Source organism: Gekko japonicus, unplaced genomic scaffold (assembly GCF_001447785.1).
Source record: "Gekko japonicus isolate JY-2015 unplaced genomic scaffold, Gekko_japonicus_V1.1 scaffold1291, whole genome shotgun sequence".
In the NCBI taxonomy this organism is placed as follows: Eukaryota; Metazoa; Chordata; class Lepidosauria; order Squamata; family Gekkonidae; genus Gekko; species Gekko japonicus.
Window position 1 is genome coordinate 440,039 of NW_015172043.1, and position 19,323 is coordinate 459,361.

A 19,323-nucleotide genomic window follows, 5' to 3' on the forward strand; every position below is an offset into this window, starting at 1 on the left:
CACTCCTTAGCTCTTGACTCAGAGCAAGCATTTTATCTAAGTGTGCTTTCAAATTGCTCTCCTCAGACATTCTTATGCTAAATAGTTTCTTTTGAATATATAGTTGACTCTTTAGAGAAGAATTAACATACAATCTTCCAAGTTCACTCCAGACTGCCTTTTCTGTCTGTATCTGAATAACTCTCAGAACATCTCTATCTGATAGACCCCTAATTAAGATACCTCTCATTTTTTCGTCATCCTTGTCCCAGGATTTCTGCTTTGCTGAGTTCTCTTCTTCTAGCCTGGAGTCTCTAATGATGTACCAGAGTCCCATCTCGAGTAAATGGCTCTTCATTCTCTTCTTCCAAATGAGATAATTGCTATCTGTCAGCCTGTCTAGCAGGTAGCGGTACTGAGCTGTGCAGGAAGCAGCCATTTTGCAGTTTCTTCTTTTGCCTACCAGTTTGTCTAAACCTTCCCTTTTTACAGCAGTGCTCACAGTGGGCCCATAACCCTGTTGGCAGAGTTTAAATATGCAAAGGAAGTGGAGCACTGACTGTTTAGAGAAAAATAAGTAGGTTTAGTAAAGAAGAACAAACTGTTATAAAACATAGAGAAAGAAAGCCTAATCTAACCAGTCTAATTGATGTAAAAGGAACAAAGAACAACAGGAAGCTCAACAGGAAGTCTCCAGAAGAGCCAATCAGGAGACAACAAGGGCATAATTTGAAATTGTGGGCAGTCCCTAATCTAGCTGTGCTAACTACCAGTCCTTCAGCTGTCCCCCTGTAGGGTGATCTTTTTAATAAGGCTGCACTATAGACCTTGAATATTTCAACAACAAAAAAGGCAGGGAGAAGGGTCAGGGCTCTTTCCAGGGTAGTTTTGAAGACTCATTGGTGTGAGACATGGCAGCAACCACAGGTAACTTGGTATCATGTGACTTGCATGACTCACCCAGGCCTAGCTGATTGCTACTTTTCAATAACAGCCACCCTATGAAAGCTGGCGTGGTGTAGTGGTTATAGTTTTAGACTAGAATCTGGGAGACCTGGGTTTAAATCCCCACTCTGCTGTGGAAACTCACTGGGTGACTTTGGACCAGTCACACACTCTCAAAATAACCTACTTAGAATCAAAGAATTATAGAATGTTAGAATTGGAAGGGACCCTTCAGGTCATCTAGTCCAACCCCCTGAACTCTGCAGGAGCATAGCTGAAAGAAAGCCCTACATACCTACAACATACCTGAAAGATGGTCATCCAGCCTCCGCTTGAAAACATCCAGCAAAGGAGCATCCACCACCTCCCAAAGCAGACTGTTCTACTGCTCAATGACTCTTACAGTTAGGAAGTTTCTCCTGATATTTAGCCAGTAATGACTCCCTTGTAATTTCCACCCATTAGATCTAGTCTTGCAATCCGGGGCAAGAGAGAATAGATCTGCTCCATCTTCTACATGACAGCCCTTCAAATACTTGAAGACTGCAATCGTGTCCCCTCTAAGCCTTCCCTTTCCCAGGCTAACCATACCCAACTCTTTCAGCCTTTCTGCATAAGACTTGGATTCCAACCTTCTCACCATCCTGGTTGCCCTCTTCTGGACACGCACGAGCTTGTCAACATCCTTCCTAAAATGTGGTGCCCAAAACTGAACGCAGTACTCCAGGTGAGGCCTGACCATAGCAGAATAGAGTGGAACTACCACCTCCCGTGATCTGGACACAATGCTTCTGTTAATGCATCCTAAGATTGCATTAGCTTTCTTCACAGCCACATTGCACTGCAGGCTCATGTTTGGCTTGTGATCAACCAGAACACCTACGTAGATCCCTTTCACATGTGCTGCTGTCAAGCCAAGTCCCTCCCATTCTATATCTGTGCCTTTGATTTTTTGTACCTAAGTGTAGGACTTTACACTTATCTCTATTGAAATTCATTTTATTTGTCTCAGCCCACTGTTCCAGCCTATCTAGGTCATTTTGAATCCTGACTCTGTCTCCTTCAGAATTAGCAATCCCACCTAGCTTCGTGTCATCTGCAAATTTTATAAGCATCCCCTCTACGTCTTCCTCCAGGTCATTTATAAAAACACTGAACAACACCAGGCCTAGGACTGAGCCCTGTGGCACTCCACTTGAGACTTCCCTCCACGTAGATGCAGAGCCATTTACGAGCACTCATTGGGTACGATTTTTCAACCAACCATGAATCCATCCAACGGTTGCAGCATCCAGCCCACACTTAACCAGCTTATCCTCAAGGATATCATGAGAAACTTTGTCAAATGCTTTACTGAAATCTAGATACACTATATCCACAGCATTGCCAGAGTCAACCATTTTGGTAACTCTGTCAAAAAAGGAGATAAGGTTGGTCTGGCATGAGTTATTCTTGATAAACCCATGTTGGCTACTACCAATTAACTCATTCTGTTCAAGGTGCTCACAGACAGAGTGTTTAATAATCTGCTCTAGAATTTTCTCGGGTATTGATGTCAAGCTGACAGGCCTGTAATTTCCCAGGTCTGTCTTTTTTCCCTTCTTGAAGATCGAGACAACATTTGCTCTTTTCCAGTCTTCTGGCACAACAACAGTACTCCAGGACATCGCAAAGATTAGAGCCAGAGGCTCTGAAATAACATCTGCAATTTCTTTTAGCACCCTGGAATGCAAGCCATCTGGCCCTGGAGATTTGAAAGTATTTAAGGCAACTAGATGCTCTCTAACCATTTCCTTCCTTACTCTGGACTGGCAGTTTCTCCTTCCTTCATATGCCCTGCATTCTTCAGTTTGCATACAGCTCGCCTTATGGTTAAAGACTGACGCAAAGTGAGAGTTGAGTAATTCCACTTTGTCTTCATCCCTTGTTAAGGCTTCACCGTCTTCCCCTAGCAATGAGTTTACTCCATCCCTGTTCTTCTTTTTGCTCTGAACATAGGCATAGAAATTTTTCTTGTTGTTTTTAGCATCCCTCGCAAGCCTCAGCTCCATCTGCGCTTTAGCCTTTCTGACACCATCCCTACAGATTCGAGCCTGCTTCTTGTACTCACCCTCAGTAATCTGACCCTCCTTCCATTTCCTGTACATTTCCCTTTTTAGTCTCAGCTCTTCAGAGAGTTCCTTGTTCAGCCACCTCGGCTTCATTTCCCGTCTCCCACCTTTCTTTCTTACCGGAACAGTTTGCAATTGTGCCTTAAGCACTTCCTTTTTCAGCATCACCCATCCTTCCTGTGCAGATTCCCCCCTCAGCATTTTCAGCCATGGGATCCTACCTAACATTTCTCTGAGTTTTTTGAAATCAGCTTTCCTGAAGTCCAGGATACGAGTCCTACTATGTCCTGGTTTCACATCCTTCTCTATGTCATATTCCAAGCTGACATGGTCACTATTCCCCAAGGATCCCACAACATTCACTTCATCAACCAGTTCTTCCCTGTTAGTCAGGATTAAATCTAGGATAGTAGATCCTCTGGTTCCCACCTCCACCTTCTGAGAGATGAAGTTGTCTGCAAGACTATTCAAGAATCTGCGGGATGCCCTATGTCTAGCAGAGTTAGATTTCCAGCAAATATCTGGATAGTTGAAATCTCCCATAACCACTACATCCTGTCTCTGTGAAAGTTTAGCAAGCTGTTGTACAAATGCATCTTCCAGTTCCTCTGGTTAGTTTTGGAGGTCTGTAGCATACCCCCACAACTTCCCCTTCTCCCCCCCCACTCTATCCTTACCCACACACTTTCAACAGGGCAACTCTCAAAATCCTGAATTTCAGTGCAACTTCACAAGGTTGTTGTGAAGATAAAATGGAGGAGAGAAGAATGATGTAAGCTGTTTTAGATCACCACTGGGGAGAAAGGTTAGATACAAATGAAGTAAATAAATAATCAATATAGCTGAAGACTGGGGCAGATTAAAGGTAGATTGTTGGTGGGTGTGAAGAGAAGAAGGAAGCAGGGAAAAGTGAAGTATGGGGGCTACTATCAGGAAGGAAAGAGAAAACAGTGAAGGGATGGGATACAGGGAAACTCCCTTCAAGTTGTGGCAGATTTGCCACTGCATAACTTGCCCGAACTCATCTGTCATCACACAGCTTGGCAAGAGTTTTCCTGGGGAGAAGCTGCCTGGGGGATAGAAGGAAGGAAAGCTGAAGACGGGTCAGATAAAGGTCAGCTGGTGGGTGGAAAGGAAAGAAGGAAGCAGGAAAAGGGGAGATGCTATGGGGGTTGCTAGGGAAGAGAAAGAGGAAATAGTGGGGGAGGGATAAATAGGATGCTATCCGCAAGTCCTTGAGGATCCCTTGCTTGTATATTACTAAAATACAAATCATGATGTTCTGTGTTGATTACTGCTGATTTCCTTGTTTTCTTCTGATGACTTTTAGGTGATAATCTTGAAGGATTTCAAACACAATGATGGAAATTTTTCAGAGAAACAGAGAATAGACCTCAACAAGGTATGTGTTTGACCTAGAGCTAGCAGCTGACTAAAATAAACAGTAGCAACTAATGCATAAAATGCATGAGCCTTTTTTCCCTGTATACTTTTTTTGTTTGAACATTATTTTGCAAAATCTCATTTCTCTTTCTCATGAGCTTTTAGAATCTGCCAGATTGTATTATAGATGCAATACTTTTTATTTATTTATTGAGATTTATATCCTGCCCTACCCCACAAGTGGGCAAATAATAAGGAAATGTCTCTGCAGTCATTGCTATTCCCTTTTGACTTCCTTGAACTAGAAGACACTAAGGCTGCTTCCATGTGGAGGTCTTAGCTTAAAATGGAAGCTTTTCCTCCCAAGCCTCCCCATGACATTGTGCTGTAATTTTACTCTTTCCAGGTTTCCCGTGTCCTTAATATGCTCTTTCCAAAACTGCCTTTATTCAGATTTTCTTTTAGAAAGGACACTCTCCACGTGCATTATCATGCCATCTGGTGCCATTTCAGTTCCATTTCCCCACCATCAGCTCCTTATGGATGCCAGTCTCCCACTATTTTTCTGTCATGCCACTGCTGTGCTTTCAAGTGGCATTTTTAAAAAAGGTACTTGCTAATACGAAACAGCACAATGACATTAGAAGTCTATCATCTATTTCCATTTCAAATTTTAATTCTTCTGAATCCCAGGTTTTCATTTTTAACCAGATGAAGTCTCCAGCCCGCTGTGTCCTCTTTTTGTAAGGGGAAAAGTACAGGCAGTTTTTATCCAGATTGGCTGTTAAGCAATGTAGACAGGAAGCTGTAAGATGGCTGGAGTGGGACCAAAATTCACTGCTTAACTGTAGAGAACGTCCTCTGTGGGAGTTCCGTCGCCAAACCACATGCCTCTGCATTTGCCGTAACTATAAAATTGGAGAATCCTCACTGTGTGGAAATAGCCTAGATAACAGTGGCTCGGCCATAACTTCCTGCCCAGAACAGCAAACAGATATCCCCATATGAAGATGAAAACATTAACGATTGTTGGCTCAATTTATTGTGCTGCCTGAGGCTAGCCTCCTCAGCCTGCACCCCCTGCCTCCATGTAGGAGCTGCAGCAGCCAGTCCTGCTCACCTCCTTGCTACCATGTGTCTCAATCGACTTACGGCAACCCCAGCAGGGGGTTTTCAAGGCCAGTGAGAAGCAGAGTTGGGTTGCCGTTGCCTTCTCCTGGAGTGTCTTCCTTGGTAATCTCCCTTCTAAGTACCAACCCTGCTTAGCTTCTGAGATCTGATGAGACTGGGCCATGCCATCTTCCTTCCCCCTGGCTTTACTAGCCCTCTTTAAAACCAAGCCACACATGCCCTATGGGGCAGGCGTGTCGAACCCATTTGTTATGAGGGCCGGATCTGACATAAATGAGACGTTGTTGGGCCGGGCCATGTGTGTCATAAAAGGTAATGCCAGGTAGTAGAGATATAAACTTTATAAAGGACACAAACACAAAGGTTTTTTTTTTACTTAAAATAAAAACATGCTTAAAACATTAGCACCCTTGCAATATTTTGTTTATTTAACAGTGTCTGATAACAGATACCTCTTGCTCTGAATTATTGCATCAAAATGTCTGTGCTGTTGCAATCTTGAGTATGCTGTTCAGGTGTGTATCTGTAAATTGCAAACCTATGATGACGCGGTGGCAGCAGAACTGGAAGAAGCAGAAGACAGCCAGTTCCATTGTGGGCCTGATAGAAGCCCTCCGGGGGCCTGATCTGGCCCCCTGGCCACATGTTTGACACCCCTTCCCACACTCCCCATTGCATGAGTTTGGCCATCATTTTGGTTTCCATGACCACTCTGCCAATTACTGTGGTTGCTTAGGCAACCAGAATGATGGTATAACTCTCATGAAAGGAGGAAAGCAAGCAAGAGTGGCTTGCTGCAATCTTTTTAAGGGAGAGAAGAGTGGGCAAGGAGGGTCAGATGCTCTAGCTTCCAAGTGGAGAGGGGGTGGAGGTGATAGGGGCAGTAAGGTGGTAGGGAAGAGGAGGAGGAGAAGGCTAACAGGTGGAGGAAGGGAGATTGCTACCTCCACCCAAATTTGCTGCCTAAGGCAAATGTCTCAGCTTCGTGGTGTAGTCAGCCCCATCTGTTTCTCTCAAGCTTAGCCTCCTGTCTTTCTCTTTTTCTAATCTCTCTTTTTCTAAAATACGTTGTGTTTTTTTTGTAGCTTCTTCAGATTGACTATTACAACCTGACTAAGTTCTATGGAACAGTCAAAATGGATAGTATGATTTATGGAGTGATTGAATATTGTGAGAGAGGATCACTGCGGGTAATTATCTTTAAGACCCACCAATCTGTTTATATGGAGACAAGCTTTTGATGATGCCTGAAGATGGTAGGGAAGAAGGGTAACCAATTTTGCCTTTAGCCATCAAAAGATGATGTCAGATTTCAATATCATTAGGCATGGTTTAATTGAAGGTAATGACCTATATTAATTTAATCTGGGCTCCCTTCTCCCACTAACTTAATGCTACCTCACTGAAAATTATTTGAAATAATTTTGCTAGTTTCATGGATCTCCCAGTCAATGTTCCTTCTAAGCTGTGGAGTCTTGTGAGCAAAAATTCTACTTTGTGAGCTACTGGCATTAAAGTTGTGAGCCAGCGATTTGGCTGCTGCATAATTAGTTTGCTCTGGAGCCATCCTTCCTGAGCTAAGACAAAAATGTGTGAGCCAGAGTCTCATAAACTGTGAGCTAGCTCACACTAACTCATCTTAGAGGGAACACTGCTCCCAGTGTATTTTTAAACTAAGTTTATGGAGGCCCAGTTTGGATAGGGACTGGACTGTGAGGGGAGGGGTCTTTTAAGCCCCCGTCTAACCATAAATGGCCTTTGGAGAATACTAAGAACATAAGAACATAAGAGATGCCAGTGTTGGATCAGGCCAAAGGCCCATCCAGTCCAACACTCTGTATCACACAGTGGCCAGAAATACCAGTGCCATCAGGAGGTCCACCAGTGGGGCCAGGACATTAGAAGCCCTCCCACTGTTGACCCCCCCAAGCACCAAGATGACAGAGCATCAGCCCATTGTGAAAATGAATGTGCACTGGTGTCAGGAGACATGCATTTTCACAGCTATGCAAATACCACTCTCCTGGAACTGTTTTTAATTGTGAAAATGGCTAAGAGAGGCTTAAAAGTACCTTTCTCATGGCAATAATACCATATATTTTTGTCTTTGTTGCTGCACTTGCCTCTTCAGTGCAGTGGCAACAAGAGCTACCACATGATGGGTTACCTCCATATTTTTCCTGGCCCGTCTCTTGTGGTGGCCATTTACCACCTATCACATACCACCAGAGGTTTTTTCCCAGACTTCAGAGATAATAAGGGGAAAGACGTCTCTGCAACAAAAATGGTTAGCGGCTTACTTAAAAAAAAAAAAAAAAAGAAATCATAGAATTCAAGGGACTTGATAGATTATAATCTTATAATGCTATATAATCTTATAATGCTATAACGGTTTGCCAATTATCAATTAAAAAACAAGAAAAGCCCTCCTGTGGTGCAGGGGAGAGGAAATAGCTGCTGCAATGGACTGAGGCAGCGGAAATGGTGCTGAGGTGGGTAGAACTAGAAAAGATTCAGACCAATTTCCCACAAGCGCTGCTCCACGCTCGCTCTTCCCTTTTGCCCCGATGGTACGTGTCAATTTCACACAAGCTGCTGCACAGCCGAATTTTGCCCCGCAGCTTCATGTGATTTTCCCCGCGTCGTCTCAATCCTGTTTTTTGAGGATTGAGTAGACGCGGGGGAAATTGCATGAAACTGCGGGGCAAAATTCGGCTGTGCAGCAGCTTGTGTGAAATTGACACGTACCATCGGGGCAAAAGGGAGGAGCGAGCGCAGAGCAGCACTTGTGGGAAATCGGCTTCAGACTTTTTCATCCATATGGAAGCCTGGTTTTGCTACAGTCTTTCCTAACAGGTCATGGTAAGGCAGGTTTTGATAGATTACAGGAAAGCTGGAGAAAAGCTGGAAGATACATAAGAGCATCCCAATGCTGTGTGGAAGCCGGGGGGGGGGGGGGGCATTTCCCATTAAAAACAAAGCTGGGCTACCTACACAGCATGGAGTAGAGTTGCCGGTTCCAAGTTGAGAAATTCCTGGAGATTTGGGAGTGGAGCCTGGAGAGAGCAGGGCTTGGGGAGGCAAGGGACCTCAGCAGTATGTGATGACACGGAGTCTGCCCTATAAAGCAGCCATTTCCTCCAGGGGAACTGATCCCTGTCATCTGGAAATGAGTTGAAATTCCAGGAGATCTCCAGTCCCCACCTGGAGGTTGGCAGCCCTATAGGCAACCTTGGTTGTATGGATAAGCACCAGTCGCCTTGCCACTGTTGCCTGAAGATGATCTTTTTTCTCTGTTCCTTGAATCTACCTAAATTTATTGCATAGATAAAACTAAGGGGCGCCCTTTTGGTCATTAAACTGGTCTGTTAACTTTAGCCAAGATTCTTACAGCAATTTATTTATCTTCTTTCTATCTCAGGATGTCTTAAATGACAAAATTTCCTACCCTGATGTCACCTTCATGGACTGGGAATTTAAAATTTCTGTCATGTATGACATTGCCAAGGTAAGCAGATTAATAGCAGCAATCAATTAATGAAGAATATGCACTTGCATTTGCTATACTGTCTGGATGAGAGGTGATTGTTGATATAACACTTTGTTAAATTATCTAACAACAAGGATATGTGAGTACCTTCTCTGGTCATAAGTATGAAATAGGAAATCTGGAATTCTGGGGAGAGCTGAGCCATTTCAGCTAGGCGTTTTCCAGATTGCCCTATTGTTCAATTTTCATTCCCCTATGCTACCGGGCAGTGTTCCCTCTAAGCTGAGTTAGTGTGAGCTGGCTCATGGTTTTTGAGCCTCTGGCTCACACATTTTTGCCTTAGCTCAGGAAGGATGGCTCCAGAACATACTAATTCATGCAGTAGCCTAATCACTCGCTCACAACTTTAATGCCGGTAGCTCACAACATAGAAATTTTGCTCACAAGACTCCACAGCTCAGAGGGAACATTGCTACCGGGTTTTTCCCCTTCTGTCCACACAACTCTATTAGCATCCCTGTGCTGTCCCAGTTTTTCCTCGTTTCCCCCCTTATTCTTTCCTAAAATAATTTTTCCTGTATTTTTTTTCCCATTGTGGAATGAATTTGCAAGATAGCCTCTTGCTTAGAATCTGAACATTTTTTCCCTCCTCATGGATTGCTGCCCAAACCCACCCAGAAAGGGCGGGTTTGGGCAGTGAGCATCTTTTACAATTTGCATGCCAGTGTTGGAGTGCTGGAGGCTGGCTGAACTGAAACATACCGTCAGTCCCATTGGGAGGCCCGACACCAACTGCCAATCATTGCCTTCCTTACCATTCCTTCATTCAAACTCAAGAGCAAATTCTAGCATGTCCCTGGGCAACATATTCAAATACATTTTGCGGTGCATGCAGCAAGCCTAAAAGCATGCAATCGAAGGAAATAAGCTTTTGTGAGCTGTGCACCTGATGCAAGTCAGGTAAAGGAATTCAAAATTTGGAGGGGGAGCCAGTGAGAGAGAATTCAAAATTTGGAGGGGGAGCCAATGAGAGAGAATGCTGAAATGCAGGAAAAGAAGCAACCAGTAAGAGATGAGACACGTACACCAGGTATGACTTTGAGGTTTGGTGTGGTGGGGTAAGGAATGTACTCATAAGGGGATTTCTCAGCACCCTTGAGGCTGCTGAAGCCCTGCAATGCTTCAGTGCATGCGCAACGGAAAATAACAGAAAAAGGGAGAAACCAATCCACAATGTGAACGTGAACAGTTGGAACACTGATGGGGGAAAACCCAAGAAAACATGTGTGTAATGATTGCACTGATAGCACACTCATTGGAACTGCCACAACACCAATGAAAACCCAGAAGGCAGCTGCAGTCTGGAAAATGCCATAGTTAAGTTTTGAGCTTTATTTTACAAATGGAGATTAAAAATCAACCCCTTTTCATTAGAAGTTTTACAACTAAGGTGGGCCAAAATTCAGTCTGTACATAAATTGCAGTTGGGAACTAGAGATAAAAGTGATTTTTTAAAACTTTGAACAGGATTAAAAAGAATAAACAGCAAGATTGGAAACAAACGTTTAGTTTTAAGCGCCTCTCCATGCACCTTTCAGTTTCCTGAGGACTTTATGTAAATTACATTACATTATGTGAGCATACAGTTAACATTCATATGGGGGAGTGGCACTGTGTGTTCTCGCACTGTCCTACCTACTACATGCATCTAACATGACTGTACAGCACTCTGCTATTTGTATGCTCCAAGGCTGTTTCTATTGTGATACTGAAGGGGTGGGATGGGGCCAGTGGGCAGAGTAGGCGGGTCTTGCCTCATATGCCTTTTCCTTGTACACATATGTATCCTGTGTTACATCGGATTCTTCTGATCGCCATTCCTTAATTCCCAGTAGACCATTTCTTTCTGGCCTAATTCTCTCTGAAATGGTAAAGCTGTGTCTGGGCTGAACCATTTCACAGTGAAGCCTGCATGTGCATCTATGGTATTGCAACTACTGTTGCTGCTGTGGCTGTTTTAATGGCACAGTATCCTGCTGGCTGAGACAGACAGGAATGTGCCTCCAGCTAAAGCTGTTCTCAGTTGGCTCCACAGTGGATCCCTGTTGTTCTCCTTATTACTAAGAGTATGGGTGGGGTGGGAATGAAAGTTCACTAGAAAAATACTCGGGCATGGGAGAGACAAGCTGACTCTGTCAGAACAAGCCTAGCAAGACTTCCCACAGGCTTTGGGGCATCACTAGAGTAGAAAAGGAGGATGAAAGGAGGAGGCAAACCTAGAATTCTATCACAGGACCACCACATTCTACTAACAGTGATGCAAGTGACCTGTCAAGTGGTACCTAGACAGTACAGGTCTGGGATTTGCTGGAAGCTTCTCCTATAGGTGTTGACAAACATGAGGACCCACCTGTAAGTCACAGAAATACCAAGAATGGAAATTCATGCAAGTACAAACTTTTAGATGAAGGTTAAAATAATGGATTATCAAGATCCCTTTATGGATCTCAAAAGGGAATTTCGATAAGCATATGGAGCAGAGGTCCATCAGTGGCTATTAGCCACAAGGTATAGATAGGGACTCTGGGGCAAGTGATGCTCTGTCATCTTGGTGCTTGGGGGGGGGGGTCAACAGTGGGAGGGCTTCTAATGTCCTGGCCCCACTGGTGGACCTCCTGATGGCACTGGTGTTTCTGGCCACTGTGTGATACAGAGTGTTGGACTGGATGGGCCTTTGGCCTGATCCAACATTGGCATCTCTTATGTTCTTATGTTCTTAAGTTTTAGCAGTAGAACAACCTTGATTTTCTTAGTGAATGGATCTGTCAGCAGATTTTGATACCATTGACCGTGCTATCCTTCTGGACTGATTCTCTGGATGGAACTGAGAAGTGGTGCTGTGGTTCCAGTCCTTCCTGCATACGTGGCACAAGGGACTCCTGCTCTTCCCTAGGTCCCACAAGGCTGTATTCTTTCTCCTATGTTATTTGATGTCTACACCATGAAATGGCTGGGAAGTAAGGAGATCTGGATGTGGTAGTTCTACCTTCTTTTAATAGGATCCTAAGTAGACTGTGGACTTGATTAATTAGTGCTCAGAATCAATTATTAGTTGAATGCAGGTGAACAAATAGACTTAATCCATACAAGTGGTTCTGCTTATCTGTGAAGTTTGTACTCTCCCTGAAGAATCAGGTTCACAGTCTGGGGGAGCCTCTGGACCTGGATTTGCTCTTGGATGGTGTTTTCCAGACTGCAGCTGCCTTCTGGGTTTTTGTTGGTGTTGTGACGGTTCTGATGATTGTGCCAGCAGTGTGATTATTACACATTTGCATGTTCTCTTTGTTTCCCCACATCAGTGTTCCATCTGTTCACATTCAAATTGGGGACTGGTTTTATGTCTCCCTCCCCTCTTTTGTGCATTTGCTGAAGCATTGCAGTACTTCAGCAGCCTCAAGGGGGCTGAGAAATCTTCTTATAAGTGCATTCCCCACCCACCACACCAAATCTGAGAGTTGTACCTGGTGTACGTGTCTCATCCCTTATTGGTTGCCTCTTTCCCCATGTTTGAGTGTTCTCTCTCATTGGCTCCCCCTCCAGATTTTGAATTCCTTTACCTGAGTTGTATCAGGTACGCAGCTCACAACAACTTGTTTCCTTCAACTGCATATTTTTAGGCTAGCTGCATGCACTGCAAAATGTATTTGAAAATGGTGCGTAGGGACATGCTACAATTTGCTCTTGGCTGCTGGTGTTGCACCTCTTAGTGAGACTGACCATTTGTTTCAGCGCAGGTGCCCTTCAGCACTGAAATGCTGAAACACTGGCATGCAAGTTTAAAAAATGCTCGCCGCCCAAACCTGCCCTTTTTGGGTGGGTTTGGGCAGCATTCCACAAGGTGGAAAAGATGTTCAGATTCTGAGAAAGATGCTATCTTGTAAATTCATTCCACAATGGGGGGGGGGAGTATGGGGAAAACTAGTTTAGGAAAGTATGAAGGGGAAATGAGGAAAACCTGGGACAGCACAGGGATGTTAACAAAGTTGTCTGGATACAAGGGAAAAAAACCCAGTAACATAGGGGAATGAAAATGGAACATTAGTGCAATTTGGAAAATGCCAATGACTGGATAGCTGTAGCTCGGAATGCCTCTTACCAAGTGAAAGTAGTAACTAACTGCAGCCATTCCTGGAGAAAACTCCCAACAGGGAGGAGAGAGTGGGGATAATAAAGAGAGATTTTGATTTAGTAGGGATATGGTCTGGGAACACATGGTTGCTTTAAATCTATACAAGTCCTCAGGAACGGATGAATTGCATCCAAGGGTGCTGAGGGTGTCAGTGGATGTCATCTCCAAACTTTTCTCTTTAATTTTTGAAAAATCTTGGAGGATGGGGAAGATACTGGGGGACTGGAAAAACGCTGATGTTGTGCCTACTCTTAAGAAAGAGAAAAAAGATGATCCAAGAATTTGTCCGCTGTTTAGTTTGATAATGATTCCAGAAAAGATTTTATAACAGATTATTAAAGGATGTGTTTGTGAACATTGGGAGAGACACAGTGTGATTGTTAAATCTCAACACTGATTTCTTAGGAATAAGTCATGTCAGACCGATCTGATCTCTTTTGTCGACAGTTACTAGTTTGGTGGATCAGAGGAATGCTGTGGATGTGCTCTGTTTGGATTTTAGTAAAGCTTTTCACATGGTAATCCACGACGTTCTTGGGAAGTTGGGGAGATATGGACTAGACCCCATTACTGTTAGGTGGATTAAGGCCTGGTTGGTAGACTGTACTGAAAGGTTGGCTCCCCATCAACCTGAAGGGAGGTGACAAAGGGGATGCTTTAGGGCAAGTGCTGTTTTGGCCCCGTGCTGTTTAACATCTTAATAAATGACTTAAATGGTGAGTTCAGATTGTGTTCATCAGGTTTGCAGATGATACTGAACTGTTTGGGGTAGTTAATACCTCAGGGGATCCATCTGGCCTTGGAGAAGATGGAGAGTTGGGCCCAGGCAAATAAAATGAAGTTTAATAGGGACAAGTGTAGTTATATAAATATCAGATGGGTGGAACCTGGCTGTGTAATGCCACCTATAAAAAGGATTTGGATATGAGCTAGCAGTGTGATGTGGTGGTAAAAAAGAGCTAATGTGATTTTAGACTGCATTAGCAGAAGTATAGTGCTGAAGTCACGTGAAGTATTGGTGCCATTGTACCCTGCTTTTGTTATGTACTGGTGGAGCTTGGGTCTGAGCGAAGGCTCTAAAGGCCTTCAAGACTATTGGTTGTATTGCCAGTTACAGCCAATCATATTTGTTTCTTATAATCCGATAGCTGCACTGTCAATATTTATATTGTATATGGTTCATGCAAATGAAGGATCCTAGCTGCCTACCTGGTATTGGTCATTGCTTAAGGTGGGTGTGGTTTTTACAAGTATAAATTGGTTCCTGTTGAGCCTGTGTCTTTGGTTCAAAAGTTCAATAAAGAAGCATGTTATTATGAAAGAGCTGCCTCAACTCAGTACTTAATAGCTTTGGTTACTGTAGGGATGCCAGCCTCCAGGTGGGACCTGGTGACCCCCTGGAATTATAGCTCATCTCCAGACTGAAGAAAATGGAGGGGAAGAGTCTGCAGGGTAGAGTCTGTAGCATTGTACCCCACTGAAATCCCTGTCCTGAAGTCCCGTCTGACCTAGGGTTGCCAATTTTTTTTTACCTGGTGGCAGGGGGCTCCTGCCTGGCGTCTTGAGTGCATGCGCGCCGCCTGGATGTGACGTCATGACGCCGGGCACGCTGGGGGCGGGGCCACAGCCATTTGAGGGGAAAACTCTATGTTTCCCCCTCAAATAGCTGTGGCCCCGCCCCCAGCGTGCCCGGCGTCATGACGTCACATCCGGGCGGCGTGCGTGCGGGGGTGGGGTTTCCCCCGGGGCCCGATTCCGCAGGGGCGGAAATCGGGCCTCCAAAGCGGGGGGAAATCTGCCCCCCGGGGGGACTTGGCAACCCTAGTCTGACCTCATTTCTGGAAAACCCAATCGCAAAACCTCTGTGGTTTTAACATAAAGGCCCAAACTACATGTTCATGTTCTTACAGAATACTTCATGTGGAGCAGCAAAAACAAGGGGAATCACTTCCTCTAGCACTATTTCTTCATGGGCAAATGACTTGTGGGGGAAGGCAGAAGCCCTTCATCTCCCCATAGTGACATTCCGAGTGTGTTTCAGCTCTCATCTTTAAAAAGCCTGTCCTTGCAGCTGTTGTGTGTCTGCACAAACTGTTTAAAAACATGAATGTGTAGGTTGACCCAGAGTTTCTGGCAATTCCTAGAGAGGCATGAAGTTGCCCCCAGGTTTCCCCCAGAAGTGACATCATGCCATTGCCAACAACCACCCCCAATATCCGTGCCCCTCTAGTCTCCTGCTGGCAACCCTGTGAGTCCTGCAATATGTACACTAGGCTTCTTTCCTCCTGCGTTTTACAAATCTACTAAAATCTCATCCATTGAACTTTGGGATGAGCTGATTTTATCTAATTTTTAGCACTAATTCAGGATCTTGGTGGTGGCTGCTGTTTTAATGTTTTACAGTGGCTGCTGTTGAGTTTGTGTGCTACTTTGTAATTTTATGGTTTTATATGATTTGTTTAAATTGTCTTATCATAAACCATCTTGAGAGCATTTGTTGACAGGGAGGATACACATTTATAAATAATAACATAAAAGAATGTTCTTCCATACAAAAAATTTCCTGCACATAGAGAACAGAGCAAAGGCTAGACTAGAGCCTGTATAATATATTTCATCTTGTTGCCATCTAGTGACCAAGGGACAATTCCATTTTACTGAGATTTTTCTCAGTTTTTAAAATGAATGTCAGCCTGAGGCTTTTGTTACTTTTGAACAAAATGAAGCCCAATTATATTTCAATATTTTGCTATATGTGGCACTGATGCAAAAAATAATAGGCATCATCATCCACTTATTCACACTAGAAGCCCAGCTGCTAATCAGACATGGAGTAGCCATCCATGGAATTATGATTAGAGGGTTTGGGTTCAGTATGTCGAGAGGCTCTCTCAATACTTAATTGTTAATTATGATAGCAAGAAACACACAGTTTTACTTAGGTATATGGGGAGCAGAGATATGTGGCATAGAAGCTTAGTAGCTCCAGGAAAACACAGTGCAAAATCTTATGTTTTGGATCATTATAATGGTAACCCCTTGGAATTATAGATTATGTTGCAAATTAAACAGTATATCAAGTTAACAGAAAATATCTGTGGCTGTTGGGAACACCAAACTGTCCCACCTTTCAGAATTTCAAAGGGAGATTAGAAAGAGAGACTGCTGAAATGCATCTGATAATGAAGCTCAAGACAATGCATCCTCCTGGACTGAATCAAGACCTAAGTTTCCTGTCTCATTACCAATGCCTATTTCTCCATGCCTGCTAGCCCTCTGCATATCACACCTAATCAAATAGTGCTGCTATTGTCATTTGCCTGCTATTGTCATTCAGCATCTGAAATAACTCCATTCTCCAAGATATGACAGATGGACTCACATTCTAGCTATATCTGAAGAAGTGAGCAATGACTCACGAAAGCTCATACCTTTCAACAGATTTTATTAGTCTAAGGTGCTATTGGACTCTTGCTCTTTTCTACTGCTACAGACAGACTAACATGGCTACCCATATTGATCAATTTCCATAGAGACTGTTTCATTACAACCAGTTTTCTTCTGGTGTTTCAGTATTTCTCAGGGTCTTTCTGTATCTGTAAATACCTTGATTACATCTTGGTTACAGAAAAAAATTGAGACATGTACAGCTACTGTAAAAGGTAAAGGTTCCCTTGCTCATCTCCGTTTCAAAGCTGAAGAGCCAGCGCTGTCCGACAGCTACTGACAAAACTGCTAAAAAAGCACTTCTTAGGCCTTTGCTGAGGAACCTTCAGAACCTAAAGCCCTAAGGGCACCTGCAGCTTGATTTTGCTGGAATTTTCCATTGTACACCTGGGGAAGCATCTGTGTCTGTTCAGTCTTTGAAGATGCATGATCATGAGTCATTTGCTTGTTTCCTATGCCAGCAGTGACAAAGAGTGATCATGCTTAGTATTTCCCAGTCTCTGGGTCCCAACCCAAAAGTGAGTTGTGAAGTCTTTGAAAGTTTTTTTTGGTAGTTTGATTGTTTTGTGAATTGTTTTCCCCGCAAGTGAGTTACCATACCAAGTAAACTTGGGCTTCTGAGTCAGCATGCCAAAAAGGTTAGGAAACACTGGTCTAGAAGATCCAATTTAACTAGCGTATATGCTGAAAGTTATTTGTATTTTTAAACCACCATATTATTGTTTTATTATTTTAGCAAACATTGGAGCCAAACTCCGAGTGGCCATGTTGCAACTTTGAGAATGAGCACTTATCTTCAAATGCACTAATAGCTGGAGATGAGGTAGTAGTGCCTGCTAACACCAGTCCTTCCCCCTACTTCTTTAGAGCCAGTTTGGTGTAGTGGTTAAGTGCCCAGACTCTAATCTGGGAGAACCGGGTTTGATTCCCCACTCCTCCACTTGCACCTGGCTGGATGGCCTTGGGCAAGCCATAAGAGCTGTTCTTGAAAAAGAGCAGTTTCTGTCAAGAGCTCTCTCAGCCCCACCTACCTCACAGGGTGTTTGTTGTGGGGAGGGGAAGGGAAAGGAGTTTGTAAGCTGCTCTGAGACACCTTTGGGTAGTGAAGGGCGGGGTATAAATCCAATATCATCTTCTTCTCTTCTCCTCCCCCTCCTGCCGTAGTGAACAGGACTGCACTTTTGCCCTACTGCAGAAGCTATGAAAAGAACCAGAGAGGTCATGGGACCAGTCACAACTATGATTTATCAGTGTTTTTAAAGGTTAACACTCATTCTCCAGGCTGCAACCTCACCATTCTACCTGTCAGTCTTTGCTTCTCATGTCTGCTAAAACAATAAAAGATGATGACTAGTGTTCCCTCTAAGGTGAGTCAGTGTGAGCTAGCTCACAGTTTTTTAGCCTCCGGCTCACACATTTTTGTCTCAGCTCAGGAAGGATGGCTCCAGAGCAAACTAATTTATGCAGTAGCCAAATCGCTCACTCACAACTTTCATGCCAGTAGCTCACAAAGTAGAATTTTTGCTCACAACACTCCAGAGCTTAGAGGGAGCATTGCAACGGAGCTCTTCCACCAGGCTTTCAGTTGAGGCAGTGAGCATCCACCTGATATGGCCTCCCCTCCAGGGACTGCAGAGTCTGCATTGCTGGTATTAACATCATTTCTTGAGGCATATTGTATATCCAGTATTAGATTTTTTACATGCTTTACTCTTAACTGATTTATGTGTTTTAAATTTTAATTGTAAATCTGCATTGTGTGCAAATCGAATTGTTTGGAAGCTGCCCTGAGCCTGCTATGTGGGGAGGCAGGTGGGAAGACCACCAAAGAAGTCCAGGGTTGCTATGCAGAGACAGGCAATGGCAAACCACCTCTGAACATCTCTTGCCTTGGAAACCCTTTGGGGTTGCCATAAGCTAGCTGCAATTTAATGGCACTTTTCACCACCCAAACTGAACTTGTTATAAAGTATCTCAGGGTCATTTCTGTGCAGTGGCCTGTTAACATTTTATAAATTTCATGACCAATGTTGTCACTGCGGACTATTAAATCTAAGCTCTTGCATGCATGGGACAGTTATATTTCTTTTTCGTATTGTTAGTATATGGTACATTTCATTTGTGGCAGATTGTTTACAGAAGTTCTTAATGAGGACAGAGACACTTCTGAATGCAGCTATAACTACGAGCTTTATAACTACAACATATAGCCTTTCTGTTCCCAGGCTCTGGACACAGTAGCATGGCATAGCACCTGTTGCCAAAAGTCAGTCTTTCAATTAAGTGTCAGGATGTATGCTAAAGTTGGAACCAGGAGGTGGCATGCATTTCTGCAGGCAAGGTGTGTCAACTACCTGATTGCCCCACACTTGTATCAGTGCCGAGTAGTGTTGCCAGGAAACACCATCAAGCACCTAATGCAAGATGATCAAGACAAAGAAAAGTGTTTGCACAGTTCAAAGTTTAGATTGCCTTTGAACCTCTCTTTCAGAGAACAGATACTTCTGCAGATTAAACAGCATTCTGATTGTGGAAAATTTGCTTTTGCATTGCAAAGTGCTTTAAGCTTCTGTTGTGGAGACTCTGATAGAGTACACTTGTCCATTTCCACCAAGGCATGTGCAAGTGGCTTTACTTTATGACCTGAG

General features: G+C 43.7%; 1 protein-coding gene across 1 annotated transcript in view; it reads left to right on the forward strand.

Annotated features, from left to right (window-relative positions):
• Positions 1-19,323, forward strand: part of GUCY2C (guanylate cyclase 2C) — a 99,889-nt gene that overhangs the window by 37,106 nt on the left and 43,460 nt on the right. Inside the window, 3 exon segments of the mRNA XM_015420687.1 lie at positions 4,366-4,437; positions 6,635-6,739; positions 8,971-9,057. Coding sequence (XP_015276173.1) covers positions 4,366-4,437; positions 6,635-6,739; positions 8,971-9,057 — 264 coding nt within the window.